Source organism: Syngnathus leptorhynchus, chromosome 11 (assembly GCF_054491065.1).
Source record: "Syngnathus leptorhynchus isolate UIUO chromosome 11, UIUO_Slep, whole genome shotgun sequence".
Taxonomy (NCBI): domain Eukaryota; kingdom Metazoa; phylum Chordata; class Actinopteri; order Syngnathiformes; family Syngnathidae; genus Syngnathus; species Syngnathus leptorhynchus.
In genome coordinates this window covers 3406938-3433579 of record NC_141205.1, presented here as the reverse complement: position 1 = coordinate 3433579, position 26642 = coordinate 3406938, and the positions used below count along the sequence as shown (strand labels likewise).

The 26642-nt window shown below is 45.5% G+C and overlaps 1 protein-coding gene across 2 annotated transcripts in view; it reads left to right on the top strand.

Annotated features, from left to right (window-relative positions):
* The window catches only part of sulf2a (sulfatase 2a), a 30777-nt gene extending 4293 nt beyond the window's left edge, over nucleotides 1-26484 (top strand). Inside the window, exons 4-23 of one of the 2 annotated variants that reach the window (XM_085924886.1) lie at nucleotides 17904-18168; nucleotides 18761-19000; nucleotides 19082-19233; nucleotides 19306-19475; nucleotides 20998-21148; nucleotides 21334-21509; nucleotides 21599-21727; nucleotides 21903-21959; nucleotides 22077-22206; nucleotides 22304-22511; nucleotides 22911-23169; nucleotides 23254-23350; nucleotides 23424-23518; nucleotides 23637-23696; nucleotides 23788-23951; nucleotides 24250-24392; nucleotides 24455-24563; nucleotides 24633-24666; nucleotides 24977-25030; nucleotides 25415-26484. In XM_085924886.1, the coding sequence (XP_085781012.1) occupies nucleotides 17970-18168; nucleotides 18761-19000; nucleotides 19082-19233; nucleotides 19306-19475; nucleotides 20998-21148; nucleotides 21334-21509; nucleotides 21599-21727; nucleotides 21903-21959; nucleotides 22077-22206; nucleotides 22304-22511; nucleotides 22911-23169; nucleotides 23254-23350; nucleotides 23424-23518; nucleotides 23637-23696; nucleotides 23788-23951; nucleotides 24250-24392; nucleotides 24455-24563; nucleotides 24633-24666; nucleotides 24977-25030; nucleotides 25415-25445 (2658 nt within the window). In that variant the 5' untranslated portion in view covers nucleotides 17904-17969 and the 3' untranslated portion in view covers nucleotides 25446-26484. The remainder of the gene's footprint in view (nucleotides 1-17903; nucleotides 18169-18760; nucleotides 19001-19081; nucleotides 19234-19305; nucleotides 19476-20997; nucleotides 21149-21333; nucleotides 21510-21598; nucleotides 21728-21902; nucleotides 21960-22076; nucleotides 22207-22303; nucleotides 22512-22910; nucleotides 23170-23253; nucleotides 23351-23423; nucleotides 23519-23636; nucleotides 23697-23787; nucleotides 23952-24249; nucleotides 24393-24454; nucleotides 24564-24632; nucleotides 24667-24976; nucleotides 25031-25414) is intronic. The other variant, XM_085924887.1, reaches the window with a different exon arrangement.
* Nucleotides 26485-26642: the final 158 nt, after the last annotated feature.

The following is a 26642-nucleotide window of genomic DNA, read 5'->3' as shown; positions in this document are numbered from 1 at the left end:
GTCTAGCTACCGCAAATGTTCTCAAATGCCGTTGTGCACTGCTAGCTAATATCCACTGTTATTAATTGTGAAATATGTTTTTATGGATATCATCTTGCTGCTGTATCCGTTTACTTTGGGGAGCTGCTGAGCTCAGGTGGAAGTAATGAGATGCACAACACACACACACAAAATACACAAACACGGGAAAAGCATAAAAGGCTCCAGAGGCCCTAAAACAAACAGAAAAAGTCCTGACAGCATTGCTACACTTAGTTTCAACAACGTGCAGAAACATTAAAATTAAAACGGTAAGGCTATCAAAAAGCAATCGTTTTAGAATCGGCAATTGATTACATCGATGACGTGAGTAACAGTAAAAAAAAAATCCAGCTATGGATTCCATCTGGTGTTCAATGCTAAAGCCAATTAGAAGACAGCTGAAGAGCATGCAAGAGTGAGCGAGAGAGTTGTGGAGCATGAATAATCCATGTGCCTAAGTATTGTCAACAGGCTGCTGTGTTGCTATGACGCCACCACTCAAGAACAACAAGGCTGTCTCTTAAAATCCATTCAGCAAGTTACAGGATTCTTTAATCCTTGACATTGACATCACTCGCGGCACATGACCAAAACAAGAAAGCAGCTGAGCCGTGATTGGCTAGCAACTGTGATGTCATTTTCAGGCCACAACAAGTGGCAAAATGGCCGCCCCCCCTGAGAAGGATGAAAACGTGTGGATTTGATGGCATCATTCAAATTCCACAAACACAATATTAATCAGAATATAGTGTTCAAACTAGTGGGGCTACGTAGAACGGATTCTTGTCAAGACATTTTTCACACTGACTTGCCCTTTAAATACATTTACATTCAAGTGGCCGGAATACATTGGAATATTTTCTTAGCAGCCTGGCTTTTTACTTCATCCATTGACGTCAAATTCAGTTATAGGATGAATGATTCATTTTCAGCCTTGTAATTGAAAATATTGAGTGAGGGTGGACAATTAATCTTTCTCTGCCTCTACTTCAAATTTCCATGGCGAAATACCGTCAAACTCAGATAATAGTTTAGATTGATGTTGTTTGGCCAAGAGTTCTCCATCACCAATGTCTCTGGCTGTGACTGCATCTAAATAACCTGCAGAAACACTTGCATCCATCATGGAGGACAATGATTGATGTCTCTGCCCTCTACTTTGCCTCTCCCTCCACGGTCGGGGTTAGGGAGTGACACGTGAACTCGGGAAATACCGTACCTGCTATCAAACAAGGGGGGAGAAGCTTCAACCTGATTGTTGCCGAGGGATTGCGGACAAACTCCTCATCCGGGTTTGAATCGTCCTGTCTCTTACCCGTCTCCGTAGATACTGTTTGTTTTGACAAGAAGAAATTATATTTCTGGATTTGCGGTGTGAAGTCAGTCGTGAAAGGGGGTTTGCACGCTGGCGGAGACTGGCCCGGCGTTTCGCGTTCTGTTTGTGTGCCGATGAGCCCGATCCCGAGTGTTGCCTGCTTGCTGGCCTCGGAGGTGCCAGCCTGATGGATATTGTGTGTGTGCCAGGCTTGGCGAGCCTTCCCTCCCCGCCCCTGCCTACCCCAGTGAAGATTGATCCCTCATTCCCTCCCATTTCTTTCTCTCACTCCCCTGTGTGCCTCTTTGCTTTTATCAGCGTGTGAATAGGTGAAGCTCTCCGGCTCCAACAGATGCTCAGAGATGCAGATGAGAAAGTGTTACCAAAGTAAGCATTGCATGAGGAAAAAAAAAAAAAAAAAAAAGTTCAAACTTGAGAGAGCAGGTCAGGTGAAGGATGAAAAAGCCACGAGGATTAAGGGTGACGACACGATGAGGGAATTGGGGGGAAATGCGGGAGGGGAGGGGGTAAATCAGGCAAAATTGAATTGTAAATAAGGAGAGAAAGTCTCTCCTCCCTCGTTCCCTCCCTCTTGTATTTTATCTGGTGTGAGACCACGCCTCTCTCCTTTCACTTGTCAGTGAGCTATCTGCACCGGGGCTGCGCGGGGGGTGGGAAGCGATCCTCACTTCAGGCGAGCGGATCTCAACACGCCGGACAGGATTAGATGCTACGGACTTGCCGGCGCAGGTGTGTGCTATTCTATTTGTGTGCATGTGTGACATAGGACCAAAAAAAGGGACCTCGGTTCCGTGTGAGCCTGGAGATGCTCGTTCTGTCCTCTGTTGGACTTGTCTCGTGTGTTGAAGATTCAGTGCTGAAGCTTTGCCCTAGTTTCCACATGAATGCTCTCATCTGTTGTGTCCGTCAATGAGATGGTAGCGCTGGACTTCTTGTATTATGCGGCTGGCTTTTCCCCCGAGCTTTTTGCTACTTGGTATCCAGGGGGTCAGAAGTTGCGACTTGACTCTCTTTATACTCTGTTTGTGTTTTTCGCAACTGTTGTTTCCCGCATCAGGATGTTGAATTCATCATCAGATGTTCATGTTGAGCATCTGCTGGATGAAATGCTCTCAGCGTTTAGGTGTGGACTCTTTGTCTCAGCTGCTGCTGTTTTTAAAATACGCTACATTGTGTCAGCCTCAGTTTATGAAGCCGTATATAAGCTGAACAGTTGCCCAGTCTAAATTTAGAGGCAACTTCAAGGCTATCCCCTGTCGGATACTTTTGGATTGTTTCCACACCTTTTTTTTTTTTTCTTCTTCTTTCAAAACCACTCACCATCCATCCATTCAAGGCTCGCCATTATTACGATGGTTGCTGCCTCTCCCATATTCCCGGCACGCGAATTTACTCGCTATCTGCGTTTTGTCAATATCTTTATGGGTCAAGAGCTTGTGTCACCACTTCCCGCTAAGCCGTGGAGGTTATGATAGTGGAAGGGGGCTCAGAGAAGTGACCCGGAGGTTGAAATATTCATGTCGGAGCCACCGGCTCAATGGTCCGTACTGTTAGCAAGCGATATGGCTGGATGGATGAACAAATGTGAGGATGGAGGGATGCAAGGAAGCTCAGGGAGATACTTGTTCTTAAAGCATTCATTATTTATCGCCACACACTCTTCCATGGAAGCTCTAAGCCCCACATCAACTGGCCTCTTTTCTCACCGAGATGCCTGCGGACTGAAGTAGGAGGACGCTTCTTCGGCTGAGTCCACCTGTCTGCTCGTCCCCAAGGCAATACACCCTCACGCACAAACGCCCATGCGCACCCACAAATGTGCATGACCTTTTTTTTTTTTTGCATACTCACTGCATAAAAGGCAAGTGAGCACAAAATCAGAGTCACTCCTATGCTAGTGTGTTAGTCTAGTATTTTTCGCCCTACCTCATTTCTGAAGCAAATTCAAATCGAGGAACGTCGACCTTGAGACCTGTTGATGTTTGCGGTCGACGTGGTGCGAATACTTAAGTTGACCGCGTGGGATGTCGTAAGACGCTCGACGTGCCCATTTGTAAAGTGGCCGGCAAAAATGTGCAAAAGAGGTGGCGAAGTAGCTCAGGCGCTCGCATGAATATGGATGGCAAGCTAATGCGGAGGCTGTTGACTCAAGCTGTTGATAAAGCAAAGGACATCGTCCTCATGGCGTGCTATCGATAAACTCATTGTGGATGGATGCGGGGCTGACAGGTGGCGGCTATCACTGACAGTTGGCAAGGTGACACCACACAATGATCTCTGGAGGCATCACAGATGACGAGAGAAGCACTGACTTTTGCTCACTTAACTGTCAGCATGAAAAAAAAAAAAAAATATCTATATATATTAGGGCTGCAAAATATATAGAAAGATAAACAGCCGTGAGTCGCACCCGTGTCATCTTTTGTTAACTGGCCATGCTCTGAAGCAGCATCTGGAGATCAGTGTGTAAATCACAGTGCCGCCATTCCAATGATACAATGGCGGAGGGTCTCTTTTGAAACTCTCCCATCCCTGCAAGAGCAAATACTGCGCTCTGTGTGTGTGTGCTTTAATTCCAGTGTGGATGGGATGTGTTTGAGCAATCAAGATTCCAATTATTTCCCCATATGTGTCTGAACCGCAGCAGTGCAGGTGCCGGACGGACTGCTGCAGCGAGACCCCTTGCTAGCCTTTTGAGAGGCAATTCACTGCTCTTTCAGTCCCATGAGACTCGGCGTCATTAAATAGCAAAGATGAAGTCTTGTAATATGACTCCATTTTTATATCGGGGCCTCGCTCCAATCAAATTTGAGATCCCCGGGTCGTGGCTGACCTTTTGCTGCAGTTTTGTCGCAGCTGTGAATAAGTTATGACAGTATTAAGTCGCTAAAGGCGGCGAGTGGGAGGTTGGCAGCCCTCCCTCTGCAGCGATCCCTGTCGGATAAGACAAATCTCATTTCCATAATTGTAATTACCGCCGTCATTATTTTAATCTGTTTCATCCAAAGTTGGAGTGTCAACTATAGATTTGAAGCGTTTTTAAGTATTTTAATCTTCTTGTCTCAACCTGCCATCTAATGAGTACAGTGGCCTCCGGTGTCTGCAGCTAGCTCCTCAGGTGCTTCAAAAGTAAAGTAGCAGACAAAGGCCAAAACATTGAGTGCACTCAACGAAGGGCTGAAAAGCTTGCACAATGCTTTGAAGATGTGGGGGTACGTTAGAAAAAAAATGGATCAAAACCATTCTCCAATTCGATTTGGCTAAAAAGGAGCTCCAAAAGAAACCAGCAGATGAGATTTGTGGAAGCGAGAAAATGCATGACAGTATTGCGAAACCTCGCACCTTTCAGTACTGATAACAACGCGGATTTATTTATCGATGAATTCGTGAATGAAATGACTTACCACAAACACCTACAATATTTCTGTGGTGATTTTGCACTTTGAAACACTTCCAACGAGTCCATTCATATCAAGTTGCGGACATTCTTGGACAAAGAAAACCCTGTTGCAGACTTCTGGGAGATTGAGACGTAATAAATAGTGAGTCCCGCTAACTACATTCACATTTTCTTCTTATGTGACAAGTCCCCTTTTGTTTTGGTGTTAGTGTGTTTGACAACAAGGCTGCTGGCCTAATGGACCCCCCCATTAAGGGAAATTCCCACATCCCCTTGTGTCAATTCAATGAATACTTGCAGGACACGGGCCGATGTCAGCCGTCTCTCGTGGCCACCTCCTTGCGATGTCTCTGTGCCTGCGTATGGACTGCTAATGAGCGACGCAATCACTAATTTCACCATTGGAGCCTCGCTCGCTCGCTCGCTCGCTCGCTCGCTCGCCCAGTCATGGTCAGAAAAGTTATTTTTCTTATTTTCCCCTTCCCTTATTCCTCTCTCACACTCCAACTGCCTCCATTTTTGTTGTCCGTCATCCTGCTCATGCCCCACGTCGAGCTCATTCACACCTCCGGCACGCAGCGTCCTTCCACTCCTTCGTGCCTCGGGGGGTGCAGCAGCCATTGTGTTGCCGTAATAAGGTTTATGGAATTACAGATCTCTGAAATTGGATTTTCGCACTCTGCCGTAGCGGTGCGAATACAGGTCGAAAACCTCGTGCATCAGGAATACAAGTGACCTCCGACTGAACTGCTTTTGTTTCCGACAGAATCCTCAAGGTAGGCGCCATTTGTTGAAAGAACACATGTCAATTAAATCCAATCTGTCAGGAATTGTTTATTCTCCTCCCGAGTCAACTCAACTCATAAACAAAAAATAAAACTTTGGCTTCTTTGGTCCCGCAACTTTGACAGCGCATTTGATGTCAATCTTACCCAGTTCATATTTTGATCTACTTTACCCGACACTCATGTCAAAGTCGCTATAAATTCTTCAAATATGGATGTTCCAGGTAAAGAAAGTCATAGGAAATCTTCCATCCTCATCAATTTCTTCAAAAGATTTGGAGCATTAAGTAGAGTGGAAGAGTAGCAGGCAAGTGAGGCCGAAATAGGAGAGAGTCACATTTAGGTGTTGCCAAGGACTTGGCATTCATTAGGAGTATTCTATAGTGGCGGCTTAGTGAACTCTTAATTGGAAAAGAGAGAGCGTTTGGGATGGGGAGGATCAATAGTGGCAGTCCGGGGGTTCCAGCCCACTGAAATCAATCAGCCTCCTACCAGATGAGGAGACGGCAGACAATCAAAGAAAAGACCATCAGGGCCGCTGCCTGCCTGCCTGCCCGTTTATCCTCCCGGCCCAAAGTCATCAGGCTCAACCTGAACAGATGTGAAGATCCATTCCAGCCCATCGCGTTCGGGGAAGGGAGGGAGGGAGGGGCCGAGTGGAATGGAGAGCTTTTCCCTGTTGTTGAATAAATTTGATTTCATTGCATGACAATCCCCGTGCAATAATCTTGTAACAAAGCATCGACACAAAAATAATAACAAAAAAAGTCTCATCCCCTCCCACCTTTTTTTTCAATTCCGTTGCCGAAAACCTTCCTATTCTCTTTCCCTTTACTAAGATGCAAATCCTTCTCTGTTCATTACATAACGTTAAAACGATTGTTCCAAATAAAATGTCAAATGATTAATACTCGGGGATTCTATGGAAATATGAAATGAATCCCCAGCGTATTTTTACCCTGCTACTAAAAATAGTCCCTTTCTCCTCATTTTCTTCTGGTGGGTAATAGCCATTGCTCTTCCCTGTGACTTTTTGATATATGGTGCTCTTCTTCACCTCAAGGACAAGGCCAGGTGTGGCATTTTCTCTCAGTTGTCATGCCTGTCACACGACGCTGTTGCCCGCAGCCTGTTTCAATCCATTCCTCACTCTCCCCCCGGCTTCTTATTTATATTCAATCCGTCACTCCTTTATTGTCACGAGACAAATGAAAAGTATATCTCCCTCGCAGACTGCCGCATTAGCTGGCATACACAAAGTAATGCCCATGTCGCGTTGGGCCAAATAATCCCCTCAAAAAGAAATCATGTCTGCTGTGTCCTGGTTTTTCTGCCCCCGCCCCTGATCCAGAAATAAGAGCAAAGGGACACAGTCCGACGCTCTTATTGGGTTTTGACCGCTCCAAATGGACAGATGGGAGAGATTGACACGCACAGGTGTCCGTCCAGTCACCTCTGTTTGATGCCCGTGAGCGATTTGGCAGAACCGTACCGGAGAGAGAGAGAGAGAGAGAGCAGCTGACGTGCCTTGGCACAAACATATATGGGAGCTTACCGGCTTCTCAGGCCCATTCGAAAACTGGTGACACATTTGCAAATTGGGCAAAACGTTGGACACATGCAAAGAAAAGTAAGAATTAGAAAAGAGAGCAAATCATTTCATTGCACCGGAGAACGAGTTGTTCCAAATTTCTAGCGACTTACCTTAAATGCGTCTTTGCGGTGTTTCATAAAACTCTTCAGAGTGTTTTTGTTCAGTGTTGCCATTCCCAATGTGTATAGACAGAAGGCTTTTTTTTTTTTTTTTTTTTTTTTTAAAGTAAAAACGGAACTTTTTGAAACTGAAGGAGAGAAGTCACTCATTAAAAGACATTTTGACTTTGTGTTTGCTTCACAGTCAGCGGCTTCTAAAGCTTGTTCTAAAAGCAGCTAAGCTTAATTGGAGACTCGAGGTAACAAATGTCCATTTTGGGATGCGCTCACAATGCCACTGTCATTAGTGTGGGTCACAAAAACATTCTCACTGTGGAGTTTTGACTTTTCACTAAAAGCCACTCACCCTTTGCATTACCTGGCTTCAGTTCAGGTAGATAATGAAGATTTAATAGGCGTAAAATCGGCGCTTCTCATTATTTGTTTGGCTGTTACACTAACTGATTTGTATTGCTTCATACGCATGTTGATTCTATTTTTATCATTATGACTTGGATTGATTTATTTTTTACATTTAATTTGATTTATTTTCATTTGTTTACACTTTTTCTTTACATTTATTTCTTTGTGGAAGTACGCCACGGGAATGTACCTCATGAATTGTTTTTTCTTCAAAGAGGAATGCATTCCAACTTCGATTATTGTTCCCACTTTGGTCTTCTTTTGTCATACCTTGAGAGAGACCAACAATACAGCAGACCTTTGTTAACCTCACCCAATTTTTGGTTTTTCTATACATTTGTCACATCCCAGAGACAGCCCAGGCATCTTTTGAGTCCTCGATTCGTCACTTCGATTCATCTGTCTGACAATGATGAGCACAAAGAAGAGAGCGTGCTCATTGTTGGCTCTTTTGGATGAATCGGTGATGGTATGGCCCAGTAGTGGTCTCGCTACATTTGCCCGCTCTGGTTGTCAAGGCTCTATGCTAATTAGGAAGAGACGAGGATAGAGTGAAAAGATCGAGGAGAGAGTGAGCAAAAAGAAAAAAAAAAGAGAAGCATTAATGAGCAAGGCAAGGAAGGATGGGATTATTAAAGCAATAACTGGAAAAATAGCCTTCACGTCTCAAGGCTTGAAGCTGTAAACCCGCTTTCATCTCTAAACAAGCAAGGAATGCGGCCCTGTTTCATGCTTGAAATTACTTTTTGAGCTCTTGTGGTTTTTTTTTTATTTTTTTTAGCGGCGTATCAAATAATTATTTGGACATCTCACTGACTGGAGCCATTCAGTGTGAATCAAAGCACGAGAGTCATGTCCAGAAGCCAAATCAGAATAATTTGATGGCCAGCTGTTCATTTAGAAAGTCATAAAAAAAATACTGGACAAAGCTGCTCATTTTTGTCTGCATCTGGAAAATAAAATCCTGTTTTTATGGATCACCGGGGGGAAAAACTTTGATTCTCTTTTTTGTCTCAACGACACTATCAGGAGTCGACAGGTGAATGATATGCCTTTGGTAAGCTATTCTGTTTGAGGTCTTCAAGACCCCAAGTATGAGGACACAGCTTCCAATTCTTCCCTTTTCTTCTCTTCCCTGTGGTACAAGCCTGCTGCAGTGCAGCAAAGCCCAAAGTATTTCCATCTGGAACATTTTTCATTGGGCAGATGTAGATTTCATCAATTCATTTTTCAATGGCATCAACTGGCCTTCCGTTGAGCTCGCTCTGCTTTGTGAGCAAATGTGACGTACTTTCTCATCCCGCCGGGGGCAAGAGGATATTTTCCCTTTCCGACGTGACCGTCTCGTTTGAGGCTTTTTCTCACCTCCTCCCCCGGGCACGTGCGACGGCACGTTTCGCTCCCTTTAGTGTCCCTCATTTTCGACATCAGCAAGACTGCAAGTGCCAGCTTGCTTCCATGCTCCACTGATTAGAAGTCAAATATTAAAGTGCTGTGTTGTGAGCTCAGACTAATTGATTCCTTCCGCATGGTGCACACATAAATGGCCTGACAGCAGGCGATACCGGGCTTTGTCAACAACGGGCACGCTGCCCAGGACGGCACCCCAGTGTAGCCCCCCTGAGTGTGCCAACCTGCGGCCCCACATGCACATAGGCTGCTTGGCAGATTCCCCAGTGGCAGCTCATTGTCTGTGTCATCAGGCGAGGGAGTGGTTAGCAAGAGCTCGCAGTGTGTATTTGTGCATCATGCAAATTTCAAATTCAGACACCAGTTCTCTGATATCATCACAATTCCCACGCTCTCGCTTGCCCTGTTAACACACCATTAAGATAATTGCTCTAATAGCTTTTAACGATACGCGTTTAACAAGGAGCTAAACAAGCTAAACGTGGATCATCGCTGTCCGCCGTTGTTGAGAAAGATCCCTGCTTAAGCCATTCATTTATTGGCCGTTTTATGCGCATCTTGAATGGACCTGGATCCGTATTTATTTTTAATGCCCGGGATGCAGGAGTGTGCAAGGCAAGACCCCGTGTCACGCCGTGTTCACGGAGGACACGCATTCGTCCACGGTCGTCGTCCTTTCATGAATCTGATTGACCTTCTCGCTCAGCGTGACCTACGGTAAATGCTGAAAGGTGCCTATTTGTCTCCTGCTGATTGGAACGCTCGCAGAATCTGCTGTTCTGGCTGATGGTCCATTTTCTATAGGAGGGTGGGGGGGGTGTCAAGCTTGTCGCCAAGTGCGCTAATTGCACTATTACTGAAACGGAACCACACTGACATTCATTACGACACGGGGCCGTTGCTGTTTTCTATGAAGTGGGAAAATATTGGAAGGTGGTAAGGAGAAAGCTGGTTGCTATTTGAGTGTTTGTCCGTGTGGAACATTTGGACAAAGTCCCAACATGTAGCCTTTTCCAGCCGTGAAAATCCTCCGAATTTCATACTTGAACATTTCATTTCGCTGTGACCAATCAACAGCGCGGCTGTGAAACTCGGGGCGGCTTTGGCTGTCAAGGCCACAGAAAAGTAATCACAATGTCCTCTCCCCTGAGAACCCCAACAGGGTTTTCATTTCTACCTCCGTCCTGCCACTTTGCTGCCATAGATCCCGGGTGGGGGGGGGACACACGCTCTGACTGGGGGGTCGTGATTACAACCACAGGAGGGGGTGACAGTTGGCTTCCTCTCTGCCAGCAGTCTAATGGAGGTCTAATGGGAGTCCCGAAGACCTCTGCTGTTATGAGGGAAGCAGTTGCAATGGAGGGACAAAAAGGTGAGAAGAGATTAACAGGCTGGTCAACCGTCCTTCGTTCTCTCTTTCATTTGTGTTTGTTTGATTTTTGCTGACTTCTATTTGAGAATCTTTTGACAAGTAAAATGATGGCTGCCACTCAAGCTGCGCAAATACAACTGACTTGTATACACATCACACAAATCTGCTCATTTGGGTTGCCTTTGGCTCTATTTTTTTTTTAACTAAATGAATATTTATTGGGACGGCAGAAAGCCGACAACCCTTTGGAAACGACCGATAAGAAGCATCCGCCGTAAAGGGAGAAGGAATGATTACCAGCTGATCAATCTGAGCGCTCATTAAAAGGCTGCCAAGGTCTCAGCAACCTGATACAACATCAATAGTGTAGGCCATGTTTGGCAAGCTGCTGGCAGCCTCGCTGTCATTCCGAGGTGGGCAACATGCCAGGGGACCCCCCCCTTGGCGGGCCACTTAGGCCTCCCCGCCGTCCCCAAGCACAGGTCAGGGCAGACAGATGGGCCCGTCTGGGCAGCTGTCCCACGGCGGGACCTCAGCGAGATGGATTCGGACCTATCGAGACGCCAGCCATGCGCTCTCCCAGTGTGAGGCCCGCTTTGCCAGTTGACTGCAGTAACAAGACCTTTTTGTTTCATTTTGAGGCCCGTCACAAACTCAAATGCGTCTTTCACATACTACCCGCTGAGCTTCTTAGCTGCTACACGTTAAAAAAAAACAACAAAAAAAACAACATCACTAGGTTTTGATACATCTCCCCAAATTCCTGCTGGGAAAGCCACATTGACTGAATCGTTTACTGCTGTGATTTTTGAGCAAAGCGCGCACACACGGTGGAAATACGTGTAAGCAGTCGAGCGGAAAAACTCTGTGTAATTTTAGGTCTTCCCTCTGTGCTCCAATCTTAAACCCCCTGTGTGGCTCCAATAGGGGAGGGAGCGAAAACCCCCATTAATCCCTTGACAAAAGGTCCCACAGAAAGCTAGCCAGCGATGCAAGGGGTTTCAACAGCGAATGGGTGGAGAGCAAAAGTAAAGGTGCTCCTGAGCCCCAACTCCCAAACGGCATCCTTATACAAGATGAGATAACTGTCATCACTCCACAAAATGGCCAAGCTGTTGTTTGTCATGAAATGAATTTTCCTCAAGTCTCCGGTGATCACTTCCATGGCTGTTGAACTGTAACTTCCAAACATCTTGGTGATTTCCTCTGTGAATAATTCAGCGAGATAGAAAGCCTTGAATGGATGCTGGGTGTAATCACGGCTGAGCAAAAGCCATTATGAGAAGTCCCTTTTGCAGATGCTAATTAGATAGCGGTCATGATAAAAATAAAAAACATCAGAGTTAAATTATCCAAAAGCCAAATTATCTAACACCTTCCCAGTATTTCAACTAGCCGGTTATATTTGAGAAAATTAATATCCCGATTTCTTATGTTGATAGATGTCAACAAATCACAACGTGTCTAATTGGTTTGAGCGGGGTCGAAGTCACGCGCATTGACGTCTCTGGGAACTCGCTAAATTGGTCGTAGCAGCGCAACAATGGCGGCTGACTGATTTGTCTGTAATCCATTTGACCGAGATGTGATTCACAGTAGGGGGGGCTTTGCTCGTTGTTAGTAAGTGCCAATGAGGAACGGCCATCACTCAGCGGGCTGTCCTGTCCACCGGCTTGCTCGCTTGTTTCAGCTGTCAAGCCCCGGCTCAAAGGACCGAGGCCACTGGGCCGCTCTGTCACAGGAACCACAAATGGCTCCTTATCAAAACCACAATAGGACAGAAAAGGCTGAGACATCAGCGGACTGTAAAGCAGCCCATCGACGTGGACGAAAAAAAAAAAAAAAAATGCTCTGATGTGAAAACAGTTGCGTGTTTACAAAACGCCATTGACGGGCTCTTCTTTCTTCCTTCTAAATCCGTAGGGAGGGGGTTAACCCCAAGTCGGGCACAATCGGGGGTCTGTGTGTGTTTTCTCTGTGTTCTCTTTTTTGGGGCTCTCTTGGAGGAGGGGCAAATGTCGCGACCTTGATGAGGACCCCTCTTTGGGACCACCACGCTAGCGCGACATACCACTTGGTTGTCCCCGGATACAGCCAAATGACAAGCGTCAATGTCATCGGAGGCGGGGCATAAATTCAGCCGGCACAAAAAACACGGTTATATGGGACGTGGCCGCAATCCAAGTACAAATTCACTTTTGTTGGATGAGTGAGTGCGTTCAGTGTGGAGGCGACACAAAAGGCAAATCGGCGGGTGCTCGATGGCCCGACGCTGGGCTCGACAATGCGCACTCTTCATATTCTGCACATTCACAGACAATTAGTCTGACTCTTGTCCTGGTCTTTTGTCAGGGGAAGATTTGATGTCTGATACACAGCATTAGAGCATGTAGCACTTTCTGTGTGTTTGGGGGACATTTATAGTCAGTAGAGCAAAGCCAGAGAATCCGTCACAGCTCTTTTGTTCTCTGAGGAACATTTCCTCACCGGTCCTTGATGTCTCTCTAGCTTCTCATCCTCGCCTTTTTTATTTGCCAGTAAACTCTTCACCGGGCATCCCATCTCACAGAGTCAGAAGCATTTAAAAGATAATGGACCTTGTAGATCACAGACTTGCCGAGATGGCACACCGACCGGCGTGATTAGTAGTTATTATCTAGGTCTGGGTGAAGTCCAAGCTTTTCAATTGTTGGGAAGCCTTTCAAAATACAACAAGACTACTCCAGAGTACAAACTGGAGGTGCAACTCACTCGTAGTTGTGACTTTCTTTTCAGCTGAAACTGTTCTATTTGTGGAAATCAATAGCCCCCTGGATGTCCAGTATCTGCCGCAAGAGTCAGAGAGGCACTCAACGCCTACTGGCGATTTCTTCTTCTGGCAAGTTAGAAGGAAAAAATGTCAGGCAAAAGTCGAGAACAGTGACTTGGAGACTAAAAATACAGATGGCCGTTTTCTGATCTCTATCATGCAATGTCGTAATCACAAAGTATTATTTGAAATGTTTCCCCTGCTGCCCATGCTTGACTCATGTTGACAATGTGAAGGTTTATTTTCTCTCTCTTTCTTACAATTGAAGATCTGCCTGTTATTACCTTGGCATGTATGAGGTCTACATTTGAATATGATTTATTTCATGAAATTATAACCTTCCCACTCGGTAGAATCGAAACACCCACGCATGACTCTCTCTCTTTCTCTCTGCCTCTGCTGCGTTCTGCAAAACCTTTGGCATGCACGTATTTTTCTATTGTAACAGCTTCCACTATTCTGGGAAAGATTTATTCGAGTGTATCCGTGGGAATTTGCTTTACATCACGGTTGCTGGATGTTGCGCAATAAGCACGACCTTGCGCCTAGCTCTAAGCTTTTATTTATTTTTCCCAGGCAGGTTTTTATGAACGTACAAAAAATATATCTATTTTATATTTATGTTGATTTATTTATTTGGAAGCCGCTGCTCTAAGATCCCAACGGTTTGATGGACTACCCCAGATTGAGTTCTAAAAGTTGACTTTTTAAAGTTACATTAAACTCTATCAAGCAGCGTTTTACTCTTACTGTGGAGTCATCAGACTCACTGCAGGATTAACAATGCGTTAAGCACCTCATTTGCTCTCATTCCTCACCGATTGCCCAAACAGCACATTCCACATCGCATTAAGGATTAAGAAAAATTGACCCGTCGAGGAGAAAAAAAAAAAACACAATCAGTAAACGTTGTACGGCGGCGAACGTCACTCAACGCAACCGTTGACATTAAACGCAAGTGTGATTCTCACAATTTGGATTGCTAATAGAAAAATGACAAACAGGTTCTGACAGCTGCAAAAGTAGCGAGCTTATTGGAACCCTAGGCAAATCTAAATGAAATCTTAGCGGAGAAGGGGAGCTCAGCTTTTTGCATTTATCTCTGTCATTATCCAAGTAAAAGCAAATCTTGGAAAAAGACAGGCAAGAACCCCTGTTGAAAAACCAAATGGATCAAAATGTTGTACCAATATCAACTTTTAGTAGCGTAGGAGGCCTCGACATTTTTCTCAAACTTTACAGCAGTAGAGCAAAAGGTGAGAATGAAAGATGGCTGTTTAATATGATGCTAAAAATAACCCCCAAAAAAAGCGTTCAATACTGTTTTGACAAGTCCGAATTCATTCTTCCCACTCCACAGCCATACACGGCCAATCTGGCTCTCTCACGCACAGCATCTGACAGAAGTTTGCCTCATATAAATGTATGCCGTTGCACAATTTACATCTCAATGCCAACTTTTGTTGCTAAATTGAAGGGTCCTTGGGGATTTCTCACATTCTGTTCCGAGGGAGGCGTGCCAATGGGAACAAAGTCACACTTGAGCAAAGCCCTGCCAGCCTCAATTACCACCAAAAGAATCGGCTCGGTAGCCTTGCGGCACACAACCTTGTTTTTTTTTGTTTTTTTAAACTTTCATATTGCTTATTTATTACCAGCAACAAAGTATCGAACATTCCGATGTCGAGCAAATCTGAGTTTGTGTTTTTTTCAACGTGTCAGCCTCGAATGTTAATGTCGACTCCATCTACGACTGAGGTGCTTCCGCTTTGTTCCTTCCCGACTACACGCCTCGAGCTTCGTTCTTTTCTTCATGCCTTCTCCGTCTTTTTCCCTGCGCCTCTCAAAATTCGTTTGCGAGAAAGATTTGGAGCCTGGCCTTACTCATCCCCGTCTCTCATACAAGATCCTACCGAAGTGATTAGATTGAATCGTGTATGTGCCCGGGCTTGTTTCCCTTCAGTTTGTAACAAACATCTAACCTTCCTCCTCCCCCCCCCCCCCCCCTCCATGTTTTTCTCATATTCTAGCTTTCAATCTGTCTCAGGGGGTGGCAGAAGGGATGAATCAGACTTTTATGCATCGCAACACCCCGTGTGTTTTATTTATAGGGGAACAGTACATTAACGCCTCGGCAAAGTCTTTGGAAGATTTATCAAGCGCTCGCTGCCTGCCTCGCCTCGCTTGAGTTGTGAAATTTAAAAGTGTGGATGCGTGCTCGTTATTGGCCAGTGTGACGAGCCGATCCGGTGAGCGTAGACACCCGTGGCACGGCCGTCTCGCCATGGCGACACTGTTGTCGCTGCATTTATAATTCAGTTTGTTCAATAAAAGATGTGCAAGCGTTAGGTTTTTATCTCGTGATGCGGCGCTCCCGCTGTCCTGAGCCTTTTACAAGCGCATGACTGAAGAGCACAAGTTTCCTTGGCCGCCGGCATCACTTTGGATTAGCGTCCCCTTACGTGATCCGTGTTCCCCGTGCATGCTTTTAGTAGCTGTGATATCATCTTCTGGCCTTTCTACCTTGTTTGCCAGCAAGTGTTAAGATTTTAAAGAGTCTTGCCGGGAGTTACTTATGTTGTCCCCGGTTTGAATTGAAATAAAATATGTTATTTTAGAGTGACTCAGCTATTCAACCAAGAGCTGAAACAAGGAATGAGAAAAAGAAAGAACATTGGCTTCCATGTTGACACTCTTTGTCTGCTTGGAGATTTTATGCAGGCAGATAATAAAGGGAAATGAAAGAGAGTGTGAGCGGGGGGGGGGGGGGATGGAATAGAAAGTCATATGTGTGAGTTGGAGCTGATAAAAACCACAAAATCCAATCAGTCCTTTTGGTATTAGGTGGTGAAAGTGGGTCTCTTGGGAGAAATGTCAGGACACATCCTCAGCCGCGGTATGTCAATAGTCCGATAATTCACATATTGATAGAACACCAAGTCACGTTGAGCTTCAAATGTTTTCACGGGACCAAATTTAGCACCGTTTTTGTCGACTCGGAAGATCTATCAAAGGGAAACGCCGAACATTGCAAACCGCAAATGATGAAAAGCGGACTTGGTGGCACTGGATCGTTTTAATTCCAGCACACTGAGTTTATTCTTTGTCGGCCGTAGATGCCCTTGAATCCGTTTTCATCATGGCGTATTTGCTGCTGGTTGCAGTCGCAGCCTTTTAGGGGAGTTTCTTTCTGTTGCCAAGCCTTTTTTTTTTTCATAGCTGGTGTTTTTTCTCATGCCAAAAAAGTCAAGGCAATGAAAACATAGAGAACATTCTAGTCATGTGGTCTGCTGTTCCGTACTCATTATGGTTATTTCGAAATAAACCAAAGTAGATGAAATGAATGGCAGCCATCCATCGGACATTTTATGGATTTTTTTTTTGGAGCTCTGCTCATCCGTGGCTCGTTGATGTCATCTGAGGTGAATGGCGTGCCTTTTGTCTGGTGGTCTGTTAAACCCCGCTATATTTCAGTCGCGCTGCTGTAAAGGAAACACAGGAGTCCCTCTAGACTCAAGTGTTGTTGTTGTCTTCATCTGCAGACAAGAATCGTTCTGGCCACATCCTGGTTGAGGTTGCACGCTTCCCTCTTTCTGACAGCCGAGCGTCTCGGCGGCCATGCTTCAGCTGCCTGCAAAGTGTTTATGATTCTGGTCACTGGGGTGTCTGTCTGCTTTGATTGTGTCATTAGATAAACACATTATTGCGGCGGGCGCTTTAGTTCTGCTTGGCAGCTCAATCGATGGCGTGGGGTGTTGCGTTGTGTAATTTGGTTTATTTAGTCGGCTCTGTGGGGTTTTATTCATGTCATAATAGCAACGGTGTTATTGAAGGTCGATGTTTTCTGTAGAGTGTTTAAAAATAAGAGTGATGCCTTTAATAGATAGGTTTCGGCTAAACTAGCGAGGTGAGTAATTACTGCACACTGCCATCATGAACCCATTGTTAGACTGTTGTGAGCCATCGTATGCTATTGTGTAAATAGCTAATCATCACAATGTACTCTGTATTATTTTGCTTTGTTTTACTCACTTGTCTACAGCCAGCACTGCAAATGAGAATCTCAATTGCCTTGACTGGTAATTCAAGTTGAATAAAAAAATGGTTGGATAAATACGTATAGATAAATCAGAATATTTTTCTTTTTTTTTTTTCATGTAATGCTCAAGTCACCCAAGGAAATATTCATATTTTTTGCACCTGTCACTTGTAGTGTTGCGTTTACTGACGGCAATAATATTGGCTCTCGTGTGCACATTCATTTTTAATCAATTCCAGTTTGATTCTTTTCGGAATCTTGCTGCTAATTGACCTCTGCCCCCATTTCCATCCTGTCATCCCCTTATCCTTTTGAGTCCAACTCCCTCCCTCCCTCCCTCCCTCCCTCCCTTTCACAGGGTTGGCCCCCAGCCCAGGGCCATTAGCCCCCTTCCTTGCAGCCATGTGTTCATCACCAGAGATCATTACACCGAGCCAATGACACCACTCTAATGCATCATTAATGATTGATTAACGAGCTGAGCTCAGCTCAAACGAGCGCGTTCGTATGGAAGAGCAGCCCGGAAATTTCTGCGTCAGGCTTGCATCTGCTCTTTCTCACCTGTTCTCCGTAAACGTGATGCGCATCATTCTCAATCCGGGGCCTTGTCTCCCAGGTCGAGGCAGCGGAGCGCAAAAGTGGCTGTGTGAAACCCGGGACGGAGGTGGAAGCGACCAGCGTCATGGCAGAGCTGCGACTTTCCAACCCTCTTCCACTTCTCCTCCTTCTCCTCATCCTTGGAGGAGTTCTCCCAGCGGCACAGGGTTCCAGTTATCTGTCGGGCTATCGCAGCAGGTCTCGCCTCCAGCGGGACCGGCAAATTCGCAACATTCGACCAAACATCATTTTGATCCTCACAGATGATCAGGATATCGAGCTGGGTAAGAGTCTTATTCTATTTGGCCACTCCATCTGTCCGTGTCTATCTCCCATGCACATGATTATTCTGTCCAGAACCAGAAGGTTGGCCCGGAGCGGCCTCTTGGCACTGTGACAACTGGCTTAGTCAAAGTCATGTGCCTCTCCCATGGCTGGCATGAAAAACCGAGCATTGTTAAAGTGCCAAACGCTTGCCTTCTCCCTACCCACTCGGGGTCTTTCGTTGGGATTGGACCAGAGTGGTCGCATAATAGCCCGGGTGACATCTTTTGTCCTGCGTTGATGGCTAGTGAGAAGACTCTGGATGAAAAGCAGGAATTTATGGTCAAGCATCTGTTTCCCCAAACAATTACCATCAGCTTGAAAAGCGTTTACGACACACGAGTCCAAATGGGTCACGCTTAAGCAAAAAGATTGATTCCTTCATGGCCACGCACGTCTTCTTCTCCCCGCCGTCCGACGTAATGGCTTTATGTTTATTTTTTTTTCACTTTGTACCCTTTTTAGTCGCTCTCCAACTGCTTTATGTTGTCTTGTGGTGTTTCTTTCATTGTCTCACCCCTCCTTTCCACCCTCTCCGCCGTTTTGTCCCAGGCTCAATGCAGGCCATGAATAAAACTCGGCAGATCATGGAGAAGGGCGGAACTCATTTCACCAACGCTTTCTCCACCACGCCCATGTGCTGCCCGTCGCGTTCCTCCATCCTGACCGGCAAGTACGTCCACAACCATCACACCTACACCAACAACGAGAACTGCTCCTCGCCCTCGTGGCAGGCCCACCACGAACCGCACACCTTCGCCGTGCACCTCAACAACTCGGGCTACAGGACGGGTAAATGTCCAAAACAGATTTCAAACGTCAGATCATTTATGATGTGTCATGATGTGCGTTCTTTCTGGTTTAATTGACTAGCTTTTTTCGGAAAGTATCTCAACGAATATAACGGCTCTTATGTGCCCCCTGGCTGGAGGGAGTGGGTAGCGCTGGTGAAGAACTCGCGCTTCTACAACTACACCCTCTGCCGAAATGGAGTTCGAGAGAAACACAGTGGCGACTATTCAAAGGTACCTTTGAAAATGTTATTTCGTGGCTCTGACTTTGTGGCTCATTTTATCCCCGTGTCCCAACCTAACCAGGATTACCTAACGGACGTCATCACCAACGACAGCGTCAACTACTTCCGAATGTCCAAGCGGATGTATCCCAACCGTCCGGTCATGATGGTTCTGAGCCACGTTGCCCCTCACGGTCCAGAAGACTCGGCCCCGCAGTACAGCACCGCCTTCCCCAACGCTTCGCAGCACATGTGAGAACTTCAGCGACCTTCCCATCGCACACATCAAACGCACTCCAGTCTAACTTTAATTGCCCGTGAAGCTTTTTTTTTTTTCCCTATATGGACTTGCAACTCTATTGAAGCCATCTACTTACGCAGCTCCATTTTACGACCTTATTAATCGTCACTGACGAGCACAGAGATCCATTTTTACATTTTGACACGCACGGCTATAAACTGGCTCATAAATCATCTTCACATTGAAGCTTCATTTCATTCCAGCAATAATTCAATCAGAAATTCAATAATCACATATGGGTGATCTCCTCCTCCACTTGCGGCGGGGCGAGGATGTTGTTGGCAGCTGAGCCTCTCGCGAGTGCGGCTCCGATTTATTTGGCTGACGTGTCGTTCGCACCGTCGGCGCCGATGTAACGAGTCCTGCTAATTTGTTCCATTTTGTCAGGAGAGACGTGAACGTTGTCAAGCTAATGATGACAGACAGAGCAGAGCGCCGTTGTCTTTTCCACGCCTCGTGCTCCTTCCTTCCACCCGTACCGCTGGCTAATAGAAGGTCCGCTATGGGCCTCGAGGGAGAATTCCCGAACCAGTAATTCAAGTGCATTTTGCGCCCCCTCCTCCTTTCTTGATGAATCTAATCCCCCCCTAGCATCATTAACCTGTGCCACGTAGGCTATAGGCGCTGAAGATTTCTAAATTTGGCCCCAGTGCCTTTAATTGCTCTTCTTCCATACATTTCCATCCCTTGGGTCATTTTTCAGTCTGCGACTGTTTTTCTGTCTGCATCGTCCGCCAGTCCAGTGATTTCCTGTTGTCCTCTGTTGATGGACCTTCCCACCTTGGCAACCTTGATCACACTACATTTCATTGGTTACTGTGAATCCAAGCGCACAACTTTGGCCTTTATTTCAGTTTCATCGATCCCATTGAAGAGATTAAATTCATTTGCTTCTAGAATGGCCTTGATTTAGTGTTGTTTATTTCCAAATAATGAAACATCCATGTGCTTTGGAGAGGATATTGATCAAACTGTGCAAGCGCATTGATTGCGCTGCTTTGCATTTTACATGTCTGGCAGTTTAGCATTGCATTAACATTTTTCCTGCTACTTTGCAAAGAAATAGGTCAGCTGAAATCGACAAAGGTCATTACTGTGTGGTGAAAAGTTTCCACGCTGTAGAGCGCAACGTGAAGTCAAAGACAATCCATCCACCAAATCTAGCCCGGGTTCTCTTGTATATTCAAATGTTAATGACTTCAAGTAAGATTGCATTAGGAAGTGGAGAGGGAGTTTTGCCGATGGCAAAGGTCATATAAATAACCAACGTCTATCATATCACGGCCGGACATTGTAAATGACTGTTGCCATGGTAGCGAGGAGCTCCTTCTATCGATGGCGGGCTATTCTTTGCTGTAAGTGTATTCAGTGTGCCACCTTTTGATGTCGATTGTCATCTCACATATACACCGAAATTGTGCAATATTGCTATTTTACATCTCAGACAATCTTCTCCAATGTTTCTCCTTCCAGAACGCCAAGTTACAACTACGCTCCGAACCCGGACAAACACTGGATCCTTCGCTACACGGGGCCGATGAGGCCTGTGCACATGCAGTTCACCAACATGCTGCAGCGCAGGAGGATGCAGACCTTGCTGTCTGTGGATGACAGCATGGAGAAGGTAGGAGGGCAAGCGCACAGCCTCTCTCCGCTTTGGCAAAGAAACACTGTACACGCGTCATCGCACCCGCAGAGAAGAAAAGCAAACCTTGAGACTTATTAATATATCCACCGGTGCACTTGAGTTCCTTTTTTTTTTTTGTTTCAACTTGTGCTGCAAAGTATTTATTTTCATCCCCCCCTTAGCTCTATCATGTTTTGGTGGAGACGGGCGAATTGGACAACACCTACATCGTCTACACGTCAGATCACGGCTACCATATTGGCCAGTTTGGGCTGGTGAAGGGCAAATCCATGCCTTATGAGTTTGACATTCGCGTTCCTTTCTTTGTACGAGGTCCCAATGTGGAGCAAGGTGCCATGTGAGTGACAGATTTTGTTTTTTTTCATCCAACTTGCTATGATATTTTGAGCTCCTCTGAAATTCCAAATTGCATTTGTTGCCATGTAGTAACCCCCATATGGTCCTGAACATTGACTTAGCGCCAACTCTGCTGGACATGGCCGGTGTCGATATTCCTGCAGACATGGATGGAAAGTCCATCCTCAAGCTGCTCGACACCGACAGACCAGTGAACAGGTGATTGTTTATTTTTATCCCTGTATCAAAAGTAAAAAAAAAGGTTTTTTAAAAATATGTTTTATTTAACTACTATTTATTTATTTATTTATTTATTTAATTTGGGCATTTCCTTTGCCAGCCCATGTGCATTTGCTCCCACTTGAATGCTTATGTTTGTTCTCCCTTTGAATAGATTCAATTTGAACAGGAAAGGAAAAATGTGGAGAGACTCCTTCCTTGTAGAACGAGGGTAAGTCTCAATAGCACTTTAATTACGACATGTTTTCATTTGCGGCGTTGTCCTCTGCTGACAACAGCCTCGTCGTCCCTGGCTTCCTTGCTATGTTTCAATTCTTTGTTCTTCCAGAAAGCCTCTCCACAAGAGGGCCGACGGGAAGGAAATGGCTCAGGAAGAGAACTTCCTGCCCAAATACCAGCGAGTGAGGGAGCTGTGCCAGAAGGCAGAGTACCAGACTTCCTGTCAACAGCCGGGACAGGTATCTGTCACACTTATAACTGAAAGCCTTCAAAATGCATTCAAATGCATATTCATCAAGCTTTTTTGCTTTTATATGACATTACGTTTGCCACTAGAAGTGGCAGTGCGTGGAGGACCCATCTGGCAAGCTGAGGCTTCATAAGTGCAAAGGCATGGCCAGTCTCTATGCCCCCCGAATGCAAGCCCTGATGGCCAGCGGTGGTCCCCAGCTGTCACTTTTGCCCACTGCAGACGGCTGCGACTGCGGCAACATAGGCTTTAAAACTGCCGTCTTGAAACGAAAGAAACTGCTCACTAAGAAAAGTAAGCTGTTTTTTTTAAATGACTCACTATTATATAGTTATTAATAAATCTGGGTTTTTTCTCTTGAGATGTATGTTTTCTTACTTTCAATGTGCTTGCAAATCCATATCAAATGGGATATTACTAAAACAAGGTTGTGAAGGGTCATGAAAAAAAAGAAGAATGTACCTCTGCTGCCCTCAAGTGGTCAAAACGAGATATGTCATTTGCCTGATAGCATCGTTGCCAAGTCACAGTAAATAGGAAATGAACTGAGTGCCTCGTCTCTATAAAGGCTGGGAAACACATGTGGACGTGGTGCATATCACTCTTAAATTAGGATATGCAGTGTTTATTTTTTTTCCCCCAAATCTTTTTTTTTTTTTTCCACATCTCAAAGCTCTGTCTTATCCTCCCCAGAGATAAAATCCATCAAGTCTGCCTCGAGGCAGCGTTGGGCACGCTCAGTGTCCTTTGAGCTGGATGGAGATCTGTACGCTGTGGATCTTGAAGAGTCCCACCGTCCCGCAGTGTCCCACAACACCACTTGGACTTCGGACAAAAGCAAAAGAGCGTGGCACGAGGAGGACGATGACGAGTTCAGCGGCATGGGCGTCACAGCCAGGCCTGCCACTGACAACAGTGTGACTTCGCCTGCTGCCCTCAAGGTCACATACAGGTTTGTATGCAAATGTAAAAATATCACATCCTTCACATGAATTGACACCTTTGCCGTTTTGTTCCTTTTTTTTTTTCACGACAGATGCTCCATTCTAATGAATGACACAGTCAAATGTGACGGTGGCCTCTATAAGTCGCTGCAGGCATGGAAAGACCACAAAATGCACATTGAGCATGAGGTATGGTTTTGATTGGATTCTTACAATAACAACTTTCTACCTTGTTTATTAATTTGGCTGTGTGTGTTGCTAGATTGAAACCTTGCAGACAAAGATAAAGAACCTGCGTGAGGTCAAAGGACACCTGAAACAGGTGCGACCAGAGGAATGTCAGTGTAACGTTCCCAAGTGAGTATTAGTCTCTGGCTGCTTCTGGGGAAACTCAGAAGAAAAATCTGGGCTCACTTTTCTTGACTGGATCTGCTTTTTATGACCCGACAGTTGAGTCCAAATGTTGTCTTTACAGCTATGTGCTCAAAGCGAAAGAGAACTTTCTGCTGGGTACTGGACGCATACATTCGCTGAGGTACATATTATAGTGGATGGCTAAGGCATTCATGAGCAGTGGGTTTCTGTGTTTTAGCCATTTTTTTGGGGGGGGGATCTCCTTTCATCAGATTGCCAAAGCAGAAGACGCAGTGGCTGGAGAAGGAGCAGAAACGCAGGAAGAAACTGCGGAAATTCCTGAAAAGGCTCCAGAACAACGACACCTGCAGCATGCCGGGCCTCACTTGCTTCACCCATGACAATCATCACTGGCAGACCGCCCCCTTCTGGACAAGTAAGAAATTGCACACACCTGATTCCATTTCTGGCTTACCTGTCGTTGAGAGTTGGGGAGTTTCCTTTCGACCCAAATAATGCTTTGCCGCCATTTTGCGGCACCAATTGTAGACCTTGTGGAGAGGCGTCAATCACTCGTATTTTTATTTTTTGTAGCAGGGCTCAATCCCATCGCCGCATGAATCCATGAACTTGTCACTTGTGATGGGCGTTTGCTGGAAAGTTAGCCTATATTTAGCTAGCGCACATCCCAGGCCAGCAATGTTGAAAACAATCGCTTTTTCCACCTCTCTCAGTGGGGCCGTTCTGTGCCTGCACCAGTGCCAACAACAACACCTACTGGTGCCTGAGGACCATCAATGACACACACAACTTCCTCTTCTGTGAGTTTGCCACCGGCTTCCTGGAGTATTTTGACCTCAACACGGACCCTTACCAGGTAGGTCCCACATTGAGCGCAATCTCGTTTTCCATCCAGAGACTTGACATTTGTGATTGCAGCTGATAAATGCCGTCAGCACTTTGGACCGCAACGCTTTGAATTCCATGCATCAACAACTGATGGAATTACGGGCTTGCAAGGGACACAAGCAGTGTAACCCCGAGAAGGGTGAGCGTACCCCAAGGCAAAAATGATGGATTGCAGAGTCAAACTAATGTTGCTTCCATTTCCTTTCAGGAGGCAAAGAGCGAAACTACTTTAGTGAATACAGGTATTTCCCCCCCCCCCCCCTCCCCCCCCACACACACTTTTCTTTCTTCTGATTACTTTTACAAACGCCGCAGATGGAATTCACGTTACAATAAGAACTCGGGGAGGTCTCGGCTTTCCTGATGTGTCTTTTTTTTGCCAAAGTTCCAACACGAGCAGAAAATACAAGACTTACATTGAAGTCTAATTTCTCTAATCGCTGCTGTTTGTGTGTGTGTGTTTGTGTGTGTGTGTGTTTGTGTGCATGTGTGTGTGTGTGTGTTTGTCTCCTTGCATTCGCTCTGCACGTTCCCGTGCTGTGCATGCTTCAGGCCGGTTTATCGTCGAAAGAGGCCAAAAGTGAAGAAACCATCGTCCAAATCGCTGTGAGTTTGTCAGAAGCCATCTGTCCTTTTCGTAGCACGCCAAACTCCTGCCGCAAGCCTTCTGAGTATTTCCTGAGCCACTTGAATTGTCCGCTCCCTTTGTCCACACTCGTCAGACCATGACGTGTGACTAGTGAGGCATCTGTGCGCTACTAGTCCAACGAGTGACATTATAAGAACGTCAAAGACAAAAAGTAAAGCGGGCTCTCTTGACGACATCTTTGCCTGCGTTGCAAACATGTCAACCTCTTCGTTTTTGATCCGTCATGTTGCGTCCTTACCACATGTCTCGTTATTGTCCCTTCTCAGTTTCCTAGCAGGAAGCGACCACGACCGGAGCCGCGCTGTCCAATCACGAATTAATTTGTCGCGTTTTCTCCACAGGGGACAAATTTGGGACGGATGGGTGGGCTAATCCCCCGATTCCCGTTACCAACCACGAGAGGCGGTCCTGACATGCTCTGATGACATCATCCGTTTGAGTTTTTTTTTTTTTTTTGGGGGACTGAGCCCCTCACCCAGGCAGGAGGCGTGAAGATACTGAGAGGATGCTCAGAAACTCTGTAATTACCATTTGTTGTTCATCACACATTTGGCTCAAAATCCGGGACAGTACCGTGTATGCACAAGCCACTCAGTTTCACTGCGTGTAGATAAGTATTAGCTTTAATCAGCGTTCATCCGAGCCGTCCACTCTGCTGCTACTCATTGGAGTTCCTTCCTCACATGTAGAACAGAGATCATAGCAATATGACGCTTCTGTACAATGACGTGCCAACTTTTGAGTGCACTCAATCCAAACTAACCGTTGCTTAATATGCTTTGTATCATAGTTGGACTTGACTTTATTAATGAATGTCCTCCCCCCCCTCAAACAAGCCACTTGTGAGGCATTAATGAAATTTTCTATCAGTGTTAGCCTCACCACTGTTTGAAAAAGGTCCTAACGAACCCATCCGTGATTCCAGCCGTCCATGTTCAAACTATTTGTTCATTGGCAGAATGTATATTATGAATGCCGTTCTTCTTTATACACACACAGTAGATGTCCCAATCTAGCTTGCTTATACATGGTGCTACAAGATAAGCATACAGAAGTAAACTGGCTGTACAGTACAAATTTGTAATTGAATGTATGTTGTGCAATTGATATAAATGTTTACAATATTTTTATAATACCCAAGAGGCGGACCTCATTGTGCGAGTTGAAACAAATGGACTACTATCAAGGGGAATGTATAGATTGTCCTTTGCTTCTTTACATGAGAAAAGCACTTAAAAGGATTCACTGTGAAGACCTAGAACGTTTATTATGTATGTGTCACAGGAACAACATGTTGGTGTGAATTAAGCGATCGGCCTTTCATGTTTTTTTTTTTTTTTTTTCTTTAATTTTGGTTTCTTAGCAGGGCAATAGACCTGAGTGCTGACAGTCATTGTGAATAAAGTGTTGTTTGACCAAAACATGACGTCACTGCCTTGAGTCCAGCAGGGGTCACTGCCTGTCCGCGTGGTAACTCTTGAAAGACTTTGGAGCTTGTTTAGTTGATGTTATTGGCTTCTATGACTATCTTAAATTGGGAATATATATGAATATCATAGGAAATTCTAA